Source organism: Labeo rohita, chromosome 4 (assembly GCF_022985175.1).
Source record: "Labeo rohita strain BAU-BD-2019 chromosome 4, IGBB_LRoh.1.0, whole genome shotgun sequence".
In the NCBI taxonomy this organism is placed as follows: Eukaryota; Metazoa; Chordata; class Actinopteri; order Cypriniformes; family Cyprinidae; genus Labeo; species Labeo rohita.
The window spans coordinates 22,600,517-22,615,613 of NC_066872.1; the positions used below are offsets into that span (position 1 = coordinate 22,600,517).

Below are 15,097 nucleotides of genomic sequence, written 5' to 3' on the forward strand. Positions count from 1 at the left end.
TTGTAACCCTACGTCACAATTCGCATGCTGTCTGAACTAAATAGTATCCGAGATTGCTATTTTTTTTTTGTCCAAAATAATATCCAGAATTAGTAATATATGTCATTAATTTGTAGACTGTCTCTTCATAAGCACCAGAAAATGAATAACGGTGTGATTAATAATCAGCAAGAACTGCGTAATTTTAAGCTGTAAATTATTTTGATTATTTTCTTGAATTTATATGATATTGAAAATAGTTAGTACTATGTATTAAAACGTATTAATACTACAAACAGAAATAATAGTCATATGAATACAAATATAGTGAAGATCAGATGAGCACTGTCTAATTGTATTGATCCGGAAGTATGATGAGTCCATGTGATGCTGCCATTCCAGAAAAAATAGATAGATAGATAATATTGTGCACTATTTTTATTGACTGATTGACAAGTTTGATTTTGATTTTGATAGGTTTTCACTTTTTTAACTGCTTATGGAAATCATCAGAAGACATCAACTTGGTGAAAAACATGTATTTAATGTTATCCATTCAGTAACACAATGTCAACATCACACATTTAGGCTAATACAGGTATAAAAAGGATTTTTTTCCCTTTTTGAGAGAGAGACTTCATTACCTACACATTAATAAATGCAATATAATGCAAAACATGAGCAAAGCTTACAGTTTTCAACACTGAACTGATTTCAGCTGAATAACGAGTGTTTACTATTATCTTTTTAGAGCTGCTTTACAGCAGAACTGAATTTTGTTTGCACCACTGAATCACTATTTTCTTACTTTAAAGCTGATGTCAATGCATCTAAGACCTGTACAATTAAAGTATTTAGTGGCTAGCCATGTAAGACTGAGCTCAGTTTGGGGTACAACCAACCAGCCGACACTCCATGATATCTTCTTCTTCTTTTGTTTGACTGGCAGGCTGGTGACCATTAATCTCTCAAACGACTAACGTTTTTAATCTTAAACAATTATGTTTGGCCCATCGTAACCAACGTTGGGAAAAATAACAAGTATCACGTGACAGCACATTGATTCACAATGATTCGCACCTGAATAAAGAAACTGTATAACGTTGAATTGAACACAAAAGTGAAGTGTAGTGAGTAAATAAATAAATAAAATAAAAATAAATATAGACCCATCAATTAATAGACCCATCATACCAGATAAATCACAGAAAGGGCAAATCACACCAAGCACCGCCCATGTCATAGCCTTGCTTTTATGTCAATTTCCATTCTATTCATTTATTTCTGTAGCTCATACTTTCGCGCACGCGCTGTGGTAGTACTACTAGTACAGCGCGCTGTGATGGCTCGAAGGGAAGCTGTTAATGAGCGTCCTCTCCTAATTTTTATCATCTGCATTGTATTTATACATTTGTTTATCTGTCCTTACACCAAAGTAGAAGAAAGTTTTAATTTACAAGCAATTCATGATGTTCTGTATCACAGATTTGATTTTGAAAAGGTAAGCGCGCATATCTCAAAAGCCTTAAAACAGCGCATTTGATTATTTCATTTATAACGTGTTCTCTTTGTTAAGGTTGTGTTTTAGTGCGTTAAACATAACAAGATTGTGATCTTTGAGTACGTTTGCTAAGAGTGCTGCAGCCGTGACGTCAAAACCCGGAAAAGTGTCCCATGGTGAATTACATACGGCTGCAGCACTCAGTTGTAGCACTGTGCTTTCGTGTTGTATAGCATTGGAATAATTAGACCCACACGAAGACTTAAGTTCTTGTTATTCCTGTTTCTCCAGTATGACCATCATGAGTTTCCTGGTGTGGTTCCACGTACGTTTCTCGGACCCCTGTTCATATCAGCACTCAGTGCACCAATGACATGTGTGCTTGCCCTCTTTCAAGCACAGAAGTTTTACACTCAGATTCTCGGTATGCCTGAGATCACAAACTGTAGCTTTAGTAACATTATTTTCATTTTGTTTCAGTTTCATCTATATTCTTCTTTGTTCCACAGTGAGAGGAGTTCTTGGACTATGTGTGATTTTGTCACTATGGCAGATGCAAAGAGAGGTCCGGAGGCAGTTTGGGTCAATGGTGGCCAGTCTTTTTTGCTTTATCTGCATCACACAGTTCCATCTGATGTTTTACAGTACCAGAACCCTCCCAAATGTGTTTGCTTTGCCTTTAGGTACAGACTATATGAAGTACAAAGAATACACTGATATTTTTTAGATAGAGTTTGACCAGTATTTTGGAGCAATGCTTATAGTTTTCTATGAGCCATTTTGTTATTTTGGTTTAGAAGACAAAGCTAAAGCAATGTAACTTTAATATAATGTATATTGTATTATAATATAATTTGTTTTACTGCTATATGGTTGTCATATAGCATTCATGTCATATAGCTTTGAGTGGTTTTGAGTACAGTATTTATAGTATAAGAGGTAAATTAGTTCATGTTTATGACTGGTTAAATGTCGTTAAGGTAATCAACTGAGTTTATCAATTAATTTCAGTGGCAAATATAAGCATATGGCGATAACACTGCTCATACAGTCATCTAAACATTTATTTACTTTACTGTGGCCAAAACAACAAGAATCAACAATAATAATACCACAAAAATAAACATAAAATTGTCAATGTAATAGCATCTTTTTCTGTTAATACTGGAACATTATTTTGTCTAACTTTTTGCATTAAATTTTCTCCAAATTGTGTTTTATTGAATAGTTTTGCTGGCATTCACATCTTGGTTGGCCCAGAGACATGGCACATTCATTTGGCTCTCCGCTTTGGCCATTATTGTGTTTCGCTCTGAATTGTGTCTCTTTTTTGGCCTGATGCTGTTGATGTCACTCCTGAGCAGGAAACTCCATTTTCTACAGTTGCTTTACCATGCCATACCTGCTGGTGTTTTATCCTTGGGTCAGTGATGCAGAAGTACTTGTTTTCTATATTTTATCTCAGTATTTTGTTAGCATATATCCTGATTGTCTGAAGCTAAATGTAGACTTTTCCATTTGCTCAGATGTTTTGCTTCTTATCATGCACAGACACAGACCTTCACAGACTGATGTGTGTTTGCTGTCTTTTGTAGGTCTCACTGTCATGGTTGACACAGTTTTCTGGAATAAGCTGCTCTGGCCTGAGGGTCAGGTACTCTGGTACAACATCGTCTTGAATAAAAGCTCCAACTGGGGAATATCCTTTTGCAGAATTATTTTAAAATGCTTGTAGTTCAGAGGAATGGTTTAGTCAAAATAAAATATTCGGTCATTGTCTCTCATGACAATCCCAACCTGTATGACTTATGTTGAGCACAAAAGGTTCAACAGGTTGCTCTTTTCCAATTACAATGAATGTGCACTGGAACTTTCAAGATTTTCAAAAATAACACAAAAAATATTCAAAAAGTAGTCAATGGGACTACTAGTCCATAGGACTAACAGGTTTGTGATGAGTCTACATTTGTGTGGGATAACGCAAGTAATAGAAAGGGTGGCCACTTATTGCATGTATACGCATTCATGCATGATTCTGTCTCCTGTCAAAATTTTGTATCTTTCCTTGACTTCTTCCGTGCCTCAAACTTTCCCTTTTCTGTGGTACTTCTACTCGGCTCTCCCTCGAGCTCTTGGCAGCACAATGCTTTTTATTCCACTCGGCCTGTTGGATAGACGAACAAGAAAACTGCTCATCATAACTGTAGGCTTCATTCTGTTGTACTCCTTTCTGCCTCACAAGGAGCTTCGTTTCATCATCTACACCTTCCCTGTGTTCAACATGATTGCCGCCTGCGGCTGTTCCTTTCTGTAAGTTGAACATATTTTGATAGTAATGATTTGATAGTTATACTGAATTTTCTTGCATGAAACCCATTTTACTTCCATAATGTGGTGCATTTTAGAGTGAAACGGAATAGTGAATGAGAAAAATGTAAAAGATTTTATTTGATCTATTTGAACATTTTGATTGGAAGATAAAAATATAGGTGTACCTGAATAGGGCCAGACTGAGAATTTGCTAAAACAAAGATTAAGTAACAAGTTGTTAGCAGTTCATAGTCTACTTGGCCTAAGTGACATGAGAACAAAAGGAAATGCATGTAAAAAGAAATGTAGAACAGTCCCTTACATCCCTTAGTAGCAAGCTATACACAACACTGACAAGGACGAAATACCTAGGATTTTTAAATAGATGAGGAAGAAACTTTATCACAAACCAAGACTCACCTGGAAAGCCTCATCCTTGACACAAGATGTTAACTGAAAATGTAAGAACACTGGCAATTTAGTATATATATTTTTTAATGTTTCCTGAGATGTACTCCTGAACTTCAGTGCAGGATTGTAAATTTTGCACTTAATTCTCTTTCTTGAATGTTCCATGCATTTATTTACTATAGTTCAGTGGTTCTCAACTACAGTCATTGGGGCCCACTGTTCTGCACATTTTGTATGTTTCTGAATCTGAATGTATGTTTCTCCTGACGAGCTAATAATCTAAATCAGGTGGATCAGTGGGAAGACTGGAGTATTCTTACTGCTATAGTTAATCCACACAGATGCACAGATCAGATATGTATTGTGTAATTTGAAATCTTTGTCAGACAGTAAATTTGCAACCACAAACTTTACAAACTTTATAAACTAATCTCTAGAAACATAATCTGAAACAGCATTTCATGACCATTATGACCTATATTTAAATTTACAGATAATTTACTCGTGTGTTTGTCATCCAAGATGTTCATGTCTCTCTTTCTTCAGTCATAAAGAAACTATGTTTCTTAAGGAAAACATTTCAGGAATTATCTCCATATAATGGACTTCAATGGTGCCCCCAAGTTTGAACTTCCAAAATGCAGTTTAAATGGAACTTCAAATGGCTCTAAATGATCCCAGCCGTGGAAGAAGGGTCTTATTTAGCAAATCGGTCATTTTCGAAACAAATTGACAATTTATACACTTTTTAATCTCAAATGCTCGTCTTGTCTCTGCAATGCCAATGCATACTCTGTGTAATCCGGGTCAATACAGTTAGGGTATGGCGAAAAACTCCCATCTTGTTTTCTTCTTCAACTTCAAAATTGTCCTATGTCGCTACATCGTTTTTTTTTTTTTTTTTTTTTTTTGTAAAGGCCGTTTGATCTTATTTGCATGTTCACTTTGTAAACACTGGGGCGGTAGTTCTGCAGCGATGTAGGATGATTTTGAAGCTGAAGAAGAAAATGAGATGGCAGTTTTTGAGTACATTATCTGTAAATTTTTGTTCTGGAAGTGAACTACTCCTTTAACGGAACGTTCTTTGTCACAAAGTGGTTTACTGCTTTTATGCATTAGCAAATCGACTAACTGTTCAATTACACAGTTCCTGTTAGTCACGTGAAAATCAACTGTTAACTATATTGTGACTATATACAGAAAACAATCAAAGATCATTCGCTTTATAATCACTGGAGCAGTGCAAGTCACCCCGAACTCTTTTTCCAGCAATGAGAGGAGCTGTTTTTGAAGTAAACTCACTCATTGTAGAGAGAGATGCACAGGCGCATAATTCACACACAAAACTTTCATCTCTCTTTCAAAATGGCCATATCTGAGAGAAAAAAGTTTAGCCATTTCTAATTATTGAGGGGACTAGCCCCCTTTAATGTCTGTGGTGGTTACGGCTATGATCAGACATGAAAATATGTTGTGGGACTTTTTTTTTTCTTTTGCAAACATTTCTTTGAATAACATGGCTATAAACATGAACACAAGATTGAATGTAACATATAATTGTTTGTTTTCTTTCATTAAAATCTTTATTAATGCCAAAAACGCTTACACTTATGGGGGAAATGTTGCCATATCCGTATATGACTCGGAGGTGGTCTTATTCAAATAGCTATCTACGTAGAAACCGGCTGTAAATTTAAACAGCTTGGTGGATGAGAGTTTCTGACGTTGCCCATAACAAACTAGCTATGTGTGACAAAATGACTCGATAAACGTCAGTGCTATTAAGCTATGCATTTCTTATTCATGACCACCCTATTAGTAATACAAACAATTAAAATTTTCAGAGATAAGCAAAATATGTCGGAAAGGATAACTAGTTGTGACTATTGTATTGCAAAAAGTAGCACTTAAATGTTTAAAAGTTTTATGAAAAAGAAAAAGACAGAAAGATAAAAAAACATAATTTTAAAAGAGAAGAAAGATGTCATTGAAGAATTAAGTCTGGTCTGTGGCCTTAAAACAGTTGCCCAGGAAGGCAGAGCTCCAGTAGAAGGAAGAGGAGCATATCTAAGAACAGAGAACACCTAAAAGAGATCAGAGCTTCATTACAGTCTTATTTTTTTCTTTCCTTGTCCATGTGGCTTAAACCAAATTTGATACATTCAAAGAGACCAATCAGCAGATTAAAGCTGTACTAAATGTGTTATAGTTTGCTTACACTGTTTTGGTGTGGCACAGGTGGTTTTAAAAGGAAAACAAATATCTTTGTTAATTTTTCTTCTGTTTTGTTACAGTTTGAAGAATTACCACAAGTCATGGATGTATAAAATTGGCTCCATAGCAGTGGTAGGACATTTGATGTTAAATGGTGTATACACAAGTATCTCTCTTTATGTTTCCCATCACAACTACCCAGGAGGTAAAGCAATGCAGGAGCTACATAAAATAATTCCAGCAACAGCAGGTATATTGATTTTGATTGCATGTTTGTATTGAATTATTGTTCAGAAATAAAAGCATTCTGATTAAGTTGCATACTTCTCACACAGATGTGTCATTACACATTGACGTACTTGCTGCTCAGACAGGAGTCTCGCGTTTTCTAGAGATAAATAATAACTGGAGGTGTGTGACCAATCAGTTTTAAAAGAAAATGCCTTACATGTGCAATATTGGTGATTTGATTTAATATTTTTCTTTAATTTCCTAGATATGACAAGAAAGAGGATTTGAGTCTCGATGCAGTTATGAGAACATATTCACACCTGTTAATGGAAGCGAATGCAACCAAGATATTTCTTCTCAAAGATTCTCACAAACCGTTGGTTTTCATCTCAGGATACCAAAGCCTTATATTTGAGATGTCCCAATTTCCACCTCTCAAAATCAAGCTAAACAATAAGCTTGTGCTGCTAGAAAGACATTCAAATAATGAACCCAGTTATTGAAAGCTTGAACTGAAATTGTGACCATAATAATTGTTGAATAACATATTCCATTAGCTAAACAGGGACAAATAAATGTTTACAGATGTGGTTATGTGAATTCTTTTGCTGGTCTGTTTTACTAAGAGAGCAGTCCTGAGTTAGGGTTTTTGAATGGCATGGTCATTTGCTCACTGCTTCCTTTGTAAAGAATGTAAACATGTTATCACTATGCCCCCCAGTGGTTTGTGTCAACAGTATGCTTTGCCTGAATGATAATATATCTGTGGTTTCAGACGTTATTAGCATTTAATATCATCATTTATGTCATTCCAAACCTGTATGTTTTTTTTTTTGCAAAGACAAATCAAGATATTTTTAAGCTGGTAACCAAACCATTTTGTTGAGCATTGACTTCTATTGAATATACAAAAAAAAAAAAAAACCTGTTCCACAGAGGCATGAAAGTCATAAAATTTTGAAATGACATAATATTGAGATTATACCATTCGTTTAATATGTATAAACAACTCGAACCAACTTATGCTATATAGGGTCATCTCAACATCTTTGGCTGAACGCAGAGGAACACCCTGGACAGATGTTTAGTATTGCAATTACTAAAGTTCAGCAAAACATCAAGTACCATTAGTCCTATGAGAACTACAGACTTTTTAGAGTTCCAACATATAGCACAATAGTGCTTCGGCTGAGTTGCAGTCCCAGCTCGTTGTCCTTCCCCTATCTTTTCATTTCTCCTTCAATAGATCCCTGAAAAGACATCCCCCCCCCCCCCCTCCTCTTTTTTTCCAAAGTAAAGCTAGTCCTATTAATATCTAAACCTCTTTCCCTGCATTTTCTCATTTTAGATTAGAAATAGATATAGATTTAGCAAGACAATTCAGATTTGGAAAATACATAAAGTGACAATAATCACAAGACATTAACAAATTTAAAAGCAATATGGTTTCAAAGTGTAAAAGTTTATTTACAAATTACTACATAAAAAGAAAAGAAAAAAAACCCCTAATTGTTCCAGTCTGAGTTATTCCTCTATCAAATTATATTTTGGAAATTATTTATAAAATGTACAGTACATTTCCTTGATGTCCCATAATTTAACCCTTTAGATATTTAAAAAAAAAAAAAAATTGTGCTTGACAAATTTTCAAAAAAGATTTTAACCTGAAAGTACAGCATTATGTACATTTTAACAAATACAAACAAAACAATAATCAGCAAAAATAAAAATAACCCTAATTCTAACAGTACCATGAACCACAAAAATCACAGAATTAAATAAAATACATTTAAAACATCTCTCAGTCACAGCATTTATTTTGGGCCATGTATTTATATAAAAACAGTATTCAGCATGTAGTTTCAATTTTATAAAATCATTTAAATCAGAAGACTATGACTTGCTTTGCACATCAGTTAATATTTACAGCATGTTGACCTGAAGTAGTTTGTATAAGGCACAAGGAGAGAGAAGACAAAGATAAAATTAATTTTATAAAAGGAATCAAAGTACAGCAACAAACAATATCTACCCCTATAGCTAGCTAACCCTCCCTCCCTGAAAACACTTTTCACCAGGAATAAGACTCCAGTTATCAAGTGTACTTAACAGTAGTACTCAAGCAATCTTTTATTTAATTAAATATCATCCAAATGCTCTGTGAAGAATATGAACCTCAGTAAAATGAATTGTTTAGTTAGGCCATCTCAGAAAAGTTACTTGAGTGGTCCTAGGTTGAGGTTCATCTGAATCTAAGAAACAACCTTGCAAATATAAATACGCAATCATCAGTACTGAAAATATATCAAAGGAAGGTTGACCTTTAAAAATAGAAGTCCTTCAAGATTTTCTAGCAATGGCCGGGACTGATTCAGGGCACAGTTGACACTTGATGTGCTAAAAAGCGTGTCTGCTGGTACAATGCTGGGTGGACAACCCACATAGCGTACAGCTACTTTGGCAAGTTCAGGCCACAGTAACTTCTTTAGGTTCCAATAATCCAGAGGATCACAACTCTGGTCAAGAATGTCTTCCTCCAAATACTCCAGCACTGCAAGCTCCAATGATTTTGGTCTCTCTTCCTGCCTGATTTTCTGTCTGATGTCATCCATTAGAGCCCAGAGGTTTTCTTTGTTTGAGGCCAAGCTGTTTGATGAAGCTGGTATTTCACTGCATCCGTTTGACAGTGGTGGTTTTGTCTCCGCAGAGTTAGATGTAGACACCTCGAGCTCTTGTATGAGGTCATGCTTACACTGCTCTGCTTCTTCCTCAGTAAAAAGGGAGGTCTTATACCTCGGGTCCAGCATGGTTGCCCATATGTACCTGGGGTCATGAAGTGTGGGGGACATTTTAGTCACCATTGCTTCCTTTAAAGACTTGAGCATATTGTCAATACCCATGGTCTCATCAAAAAGCATATCTATTTTTCGGTTGAGTATGTGAATGAGTGGAATGACCTGACCTAGTGTTGCGGTGCGATTGCTCATCTCCCGGCAGGCTACCTCAAAAGGCTTAAGAGCATTGCAGACAGACTGCATGACTTCCCACTGGTCACAGCTTATCAGTTCCCTGAAATTGCACTCTATTGACATCTCATCAATGGCTTTCTTTTGCTCTACTAATCGCTGAAGCATAAAATATGATGTTTTCCACTTGGAGGGAACATCCTGAACCAGCTGGTTTTCAGGTAACTGATAAGCTTTTTGCAGCTCTGCCAACTTCTCCTTTGCTTTAGCAGAACGATGCACTCTCTCACAGATTTTTCGAGCAATACTAAGCAAATTCTGAACCATCCTCTGACTTTTTATGGCTTCGTTAACAATGAGGTCTATGCTATGAACAAAACACTGCATGGTGGTGTGATCACTGCTCTCTAGTATGCTTCCAATAGTTTGATTATCTGTGACGGTAAATCCAATTTTAAGGCCTGAGGAACCAATCCATGTGTCCCAAAGATATTCGAGCTGCTTCTGTATGTTCAGCACATTGTAGTCACAGTCAATTGACGAAACACCAAGTAGGGCTGAGCAGTGGAAATCTTGCCCCTGAGGCAGAACTTGAGACTCAAACGTTACCCAGTGGGCTGTAAGAATCAAGTACTCTTGAGTTTGGCTGCTCACCCAAACACTTGTTGTGAAATGGATGATTCCACCTTCAGCCTCCTTAAGGTGGGTCAGAACTACTTCTTTCACACTTCCATACATTTCAGGGATTGCAGTGCTGGTAAAGTAGGATGAAGAAGGTAGAGAATACTGTGGCTGGAGGTATTCCAGTAATCGGTTCAGGCCAACATTTTCCACTACAGTTGATGGCTGAAGATCCAGTGCAAGCATTTCTGCAATTAGTTTGGTGATTTTTTTGGCAGCTGGGTGGCATTCACTGAACTTTTCTGCATTCTCCTCATAAGTAGAAATGTCCATGAGCTCTTGCTTAACTTGAATTTCAGCAGATGACACATCACCTGAGATATTACTATTATTTTCAAGCACATGCCCATGAAATCTCTGCATGTGCCTAAATAAGCAACTAGTGCCTAAATTGGTTGTCTTTTTACCTCTGCTAATTGTGCGGCTACAGTGCAAACAGACCACCTTTGTTGGGTCAGCAGAGGAAATAGAAAAGTGATTCCATAGCTTTGAAGTCTTTTTGCTGAAAACAGGCAGGGTGTGGTGTTTGTTCTCAGCAGCAGGGCTGTCCTTTTCATTTGTTGTCATTTCGTCCTCTGCAGCAGGAGTACAATGGGGAGACTGTGGTGAGTGAACTTTGTCATTTGTGCTTTTTTGGGTTTTGAGAACATCAGGATGCCGTCGCATCAAATGTCTCATTAAACAGCTTGTGCCAAAGTCCCCTCGTTTACCACGGCTTATGACACAGGGACAATACCGACACAAAGCTTTGAGTTGGTCAACAGGAGAGACGATGAAATGATGCCATACTTCTGATTTCACCCGTTTCATTATTTTCTTGTTTTGTTGAAAAACTGAGCTCTGATCTTGGGATATGCTTAGCCCCTCAGTGTGTTCCTCTGGTGAGGATGACAGAGGTATATTTTCCCCTTTCAGTCTAAAAGATGCATCAAGTGAGGACTCTTGTCCAGACTGATATGTATTATCATTTGCCTCATCCTCAAGAGTCATATGCTCACTGTCATCATTGGGCACTTCGTCTGATATGGCATCAGAGCGATGGGAGGTACAGAGGAATTCCTTTTTTACCTCTGCAGAGTCTTGTGTGCGTGAGAGCAATGTTGGTGGAGTGGTGTAAGGCGGAGGAATGCTTGAGCCATGTCCATTTTCTTCAATGACTATGTCTCGATGAGCCCGCCACATGTGGCGAATAAGGCAGCTCGTCCCCAAGTCTTTCCCATTTTTGCCACGACTGAACTCATTCATGCAGTGAATACACACTGCTTTCGAGCTGTCAGCAGGGGATAAATAAAAGTGTTTCCACACTGCTGAGCGCCGCCGGGAACTTGAGCTCTTAGGGGCTGATCCAGAGCATTCACTCCCCAAGTCTGTGGCATCATCATTATGGTTGTTTAAGGAATGTGGGGATGGAACCACACTAGAGTCACTCTTGACACCCTTTTCTGCTTTTGGTTTGACCTTTGAGTCTTTGGACACTATGTCTGTGGCCTCAGCTAGAAAGGAGGACAATGGAGTATGGTTGTCTGTAGGGGGCTTGATGCTCACAGACAAGTCTCCATTGTTTGGTGATATATTGGGAGGTATTAAAGATGAATTATTGGACAAATTATTTAATGAGTCACTGTCTTGCAGAAGAACAGTGGGGTGAGCCCTTCGCACATGCCTCATTAAACAACTGGTACTGAGATCTTTCTCATTTTTACCCCGGCTGAACTCTTTCATACAGTACATACAGATTGCTTTGGTACTATCACGTGGTGATATGAAAAAATGGTTCCAAGCAGGGGATTTTTTTCTAGGGTTAAGGGGACTTCTTATGGATGATAGAAGGCTTTGTGTGACAGCATCCATTGCAACATCATACAGAGTACTTGAGTACCCACTGAACAAGCTACCATAATCATCATCATAACCTCTGGTGGCAAAGGGTCCAAAGGTCCCATCAAACGATAACTTTTCATCATCCTGAGCAATTTCACCCGTTTCATTTGGTTCTGCTTTGATACATACACTTGTTTCAATTTCTGAATTATTTATTTCAATGTTCTGGCTCTTATTGGAAATAGTTGGAGATGTTTGAGAATCATGCTTTTCACAACTTTCTGCTGTTGAATCCTCTGTTGAAAGCCCGTCAACCTCAGAAGATCCATCTTCCTCTGTGCCCTCAAATGACAAAGACACCAAAGAGGAATCTTTTGCCAGTGTCTCAGAGGGACAAGTATGGGGTTCTGCTTCCAATACCTCTTGAGGAGTAACTCTGTATGACTTAAACACATAACCATCTTTCCCTTCAATTTTTAAACAGGTTCCTTTGGCCTCTATTCTCTTGTTATCTTTGGAGCCATTATGCTCGTGGCTTGTATCTTCAGTCTTCTGTGAGAGGCCGTCCTCTCCGTCCATTATTGCAGAAAGAATTTCTGCAGGGAAAGAAAACTTTCTCTATTCAAAGCAGCTTTTTAAGTGTTCAAGTGTCATGGGTGTGGCTCTTTCTTCCATCCAGATGTTTACTTTAACATGTTATATCTGAGCCCAGATGCAACAGATATACTGACCTCCATTTAGGATAGTGTAAATCACTTGTGTTCATTTGTAGAATCTGAAAAATGAGATGGAAGATAGAAGAACATTAGGATATTTAAATAATTAACAGTATAAAGGACTCAAAGTTTATCTCAACTGAATGTGTGATTAAAAATGTTATATACACACACTGACAAAAATATATAAACATTTTTTAAAAAGACATTATTTCAAACTCATTATTGTTTTTTATTATAATTAAATTATTATTATGGTTTATCTGTTTGAACCAGTCTGACGATTTAACAGAATCACTGACTGACCTGAACTTCAAGTTATCATTACCTTCAGTAATAGCTGTCTTGAAAAGCAGTTTTATATGAAATTAATAGTAAAACTGTGACCTGTCCAACACTGAAATAATTCTATCACCTGCATGTGGCTGCTATGGGTGCCTAAAATTCAGTAATCATTTTGTGCACTTTAAAGCCTTCCAAATGGGTTGCGCCTGCAGAAGTGCTGTACCTGTATAAATATTCTGCGTGACATCTTTAATCTGGACCTGTAACTACACAGAGGTATAAGGCGGCTATACTGTGATATCCACACATACTTAATTTCTTGAACTGCAACAGTGTTTATTTATTTTCCTCTATATAAACTTTTAATATTTGAATCGTTGGTTTTTTTTTCTTCCTTTTTTACCAAAATACCTCCATAATTAACAGTAAAACAAAGTCAAATAGCCCTTTCCTGGTTTTCACCTATTTATAAAAGAACATAGCGATAGAGCTAAATTCAACAAAACGTCAGTTGTCATCAACGCCAACTAGAGCCATTAACAGGAAAACAAAATATACACTATACATGTCAAACTAAGCTAAAATATTTCAAAGTAGAATTTGTTATATTTGATGAAAAGAATACATTAAATATAGTTTACATTTTCTGCCAACTGTCACGATACATTAAGGCATAAATTAAAAAAACAACAACAAAAAAAAAAACAATCAAAAATATACACTGAGCAACCTGCTATTATGATAATAATGACCGCATGCCGTTGTATGTTTATGTAGTTTGAATAAAATTGTGTACAGTTTATCTGAGGCGTTTCTAGTGAGGAAGTTGGGGTGCTGCTGCTGCTCATCTCAACACACGCTTTCGCGACCTCACGAGATGTAGGCGCTAGCTAGAGCGACACATGCTAGTGGCTAGTGCATTAGCTCGCAGACAAAACAACAGGAAAACACTTCACGCTTCTCTCTTACCATATGGACACAAAACTCAAATTACTTGTTTACATTTTCTTATTATTTAATTTGTAAAAACGACTGTTTGGGTATTTAAAAAGCCTACATGGAATCATTTAATCATGTAGAAAGAGCGTATTTGACTTAGTGACAACTCAATTGTGTGGTTACGTTAGGCCACACAGGACATAACCTGATGAGGCAGAACCGGATCCTGGTCGCACAAAACAGAGAAGCTCGTCGAACTAGCCGGGTCACTGGATCTAAACCAAAATCATGCATGCGTCTTACCGAGACAATGTAAAACACACGAGTAAAGACATAAGTATAGCTTACCTTTATGTCCTGAGGTTTACTTAAATGAGTTTCGGCTGTGAAATGGTTAAATAAAGCGTACGGTTGATCCAGTGTTGTAATTGAGTTGGTTGCTTTGTCTCCTGTGCCGTAAACAGTGCGCTGTAGTAGCGCCACACGGCGTCAGACGGAAGAAACAGGGCTCTATGGCGTCATAGAGGCTTTCGATATAGTGGGTGGGGTTATTAAAACAAAACTACAGAGTCATTCTATCCCATAGCTTAAAATAAGTCATAATCATGTAAATAAAGTTACAAAGCAATTAATTCTACACTTTGCATATCTATGCATATACAGGCAAACCACAGATAACAAAACACAAAAATAACGAGGGTTTACTAAAGCAAACACACGGGGTTTCTTGACCCAAGGGTCTCTCTCAGGGGCAGTCAGGCACCAGAAGGGGTGGGGCAAAACACACAAGCTCTTTGATGTTTAAATGTGTTTTTAGGTCAATTTAAAACATATTTTATTTATTTATTTATTTATGCTGTTTGGGAGATACTACATATTATTGTCTTCAACCAGCTTTCTATTGACTTGTATTTCCTGTTTAAAATTAAGTCACAATAAATATGTTTGTGTTTGTAGATATTCATACAACAATGTAATTATAAATGTAATTGAGATTTTAAATTGAGAATGTTCTTATTTATTTATTGTATTGTTGTACTCAG

The 15,097-nt window shown here is 36.9% G+C and overlaps 2 protein-coding genes across 3 annotated transcripts; one reads left to right on the forward strand and one right to left on the reverse strand.

The window, feature by feature from the left end:
* Positions 1-1,286: 1,286 nt before the first annotated feature.
* alg12 (ALG12 alpha-1,6-mannosyltransferase) lies at positions 1,287-7,246 on the forward strand. The gene is made up of 9 exons (XM_051107674.1): positions 1,287-1,480; positions 1,772-1,904; positions 1,990-2,163; positions 2,709-2,903; positions 3,076-3,178; positions 3,566-3,790; positions 6,496-6,665; positions 6,751-6,826; positions 6,912-7,246. Exons 1-9 carry the CDS (start codon positions 1,322-1,324, stop codon positions 7,147-7,149), a joined length of 1,473 nt encoding a protein of 490 aa, XP_050963631.1. The 5' UTR covers positions 1,287-1,321; the 3' UTR covers positions 7,150-7,246.
* Positions 7,247-8,447: 1,201 nt separating this feature from the next.
* zbed4 (zinc finger, BED-type containing 4) lies at positions 8,448-14,764 on the reverse strand. Of its 2 annotated transcripts, XM_051107651.1 has the most exons (3): positions 14,403-14,764; positions 12,846-12,889; positions 8,448-12,710 (listed from the first exon to the last, which is right to left on the reverse strand). In XM_051107651.1, the coding sequence occupies exon 3, from the start codon at positions 12,691-12,693 to the stop codon at positions 8,935-8,937; it is 3,759 nt and encodes a 1,252-aa protein (XP_050963608.1). In that variant the 5' UTR covers positions 12,694-12,710; positions 12,846-12,889; positions 14,403-14,764; the 3' UTR covers positions 8,448-8,934. The 2 variants fall into 2 exon arrangements, with proteins under 2 accessions (XP_050963608.1, XP_050963607.1); XM_051107650.1 differs by having other exon boundaries at positions 8,448-12,889; positions 14,403-14,763.
* Between the last annotated feature and the right edge of the window lie 333 nt (positions 14,765-15,097).

Coding starts and splice junctions, on each gene's coding strand:
- alg12 (XM_051107674.1), top strand. CDS start 1,322: ATGGCTCGAAGGGAAGCTGTTAATGAGCGTCCTCTCCTAATTTTTATC. Junction 1,481..1,771: donor ACAGATTTGATTTTGAAAAG/GTAAGCGCGCAT, acceptor CTGTTTCTCCAG/TATGACCATCATGAGTTTCC. Junction 3,179..3,565: donor AATAAAAGCTCCAACTGGGG/AATATCCTTTTG, acceptor TTCCGTGCCTCA/AACTTTCCCTTTTCTGTGGT.
- zbed4 (XM_051107651.1), bottom strand. CDS start 12,693: ATGGACGGAGAGGACGGCCTCTCACAGAAGACTGAAGATACAAGCCAC.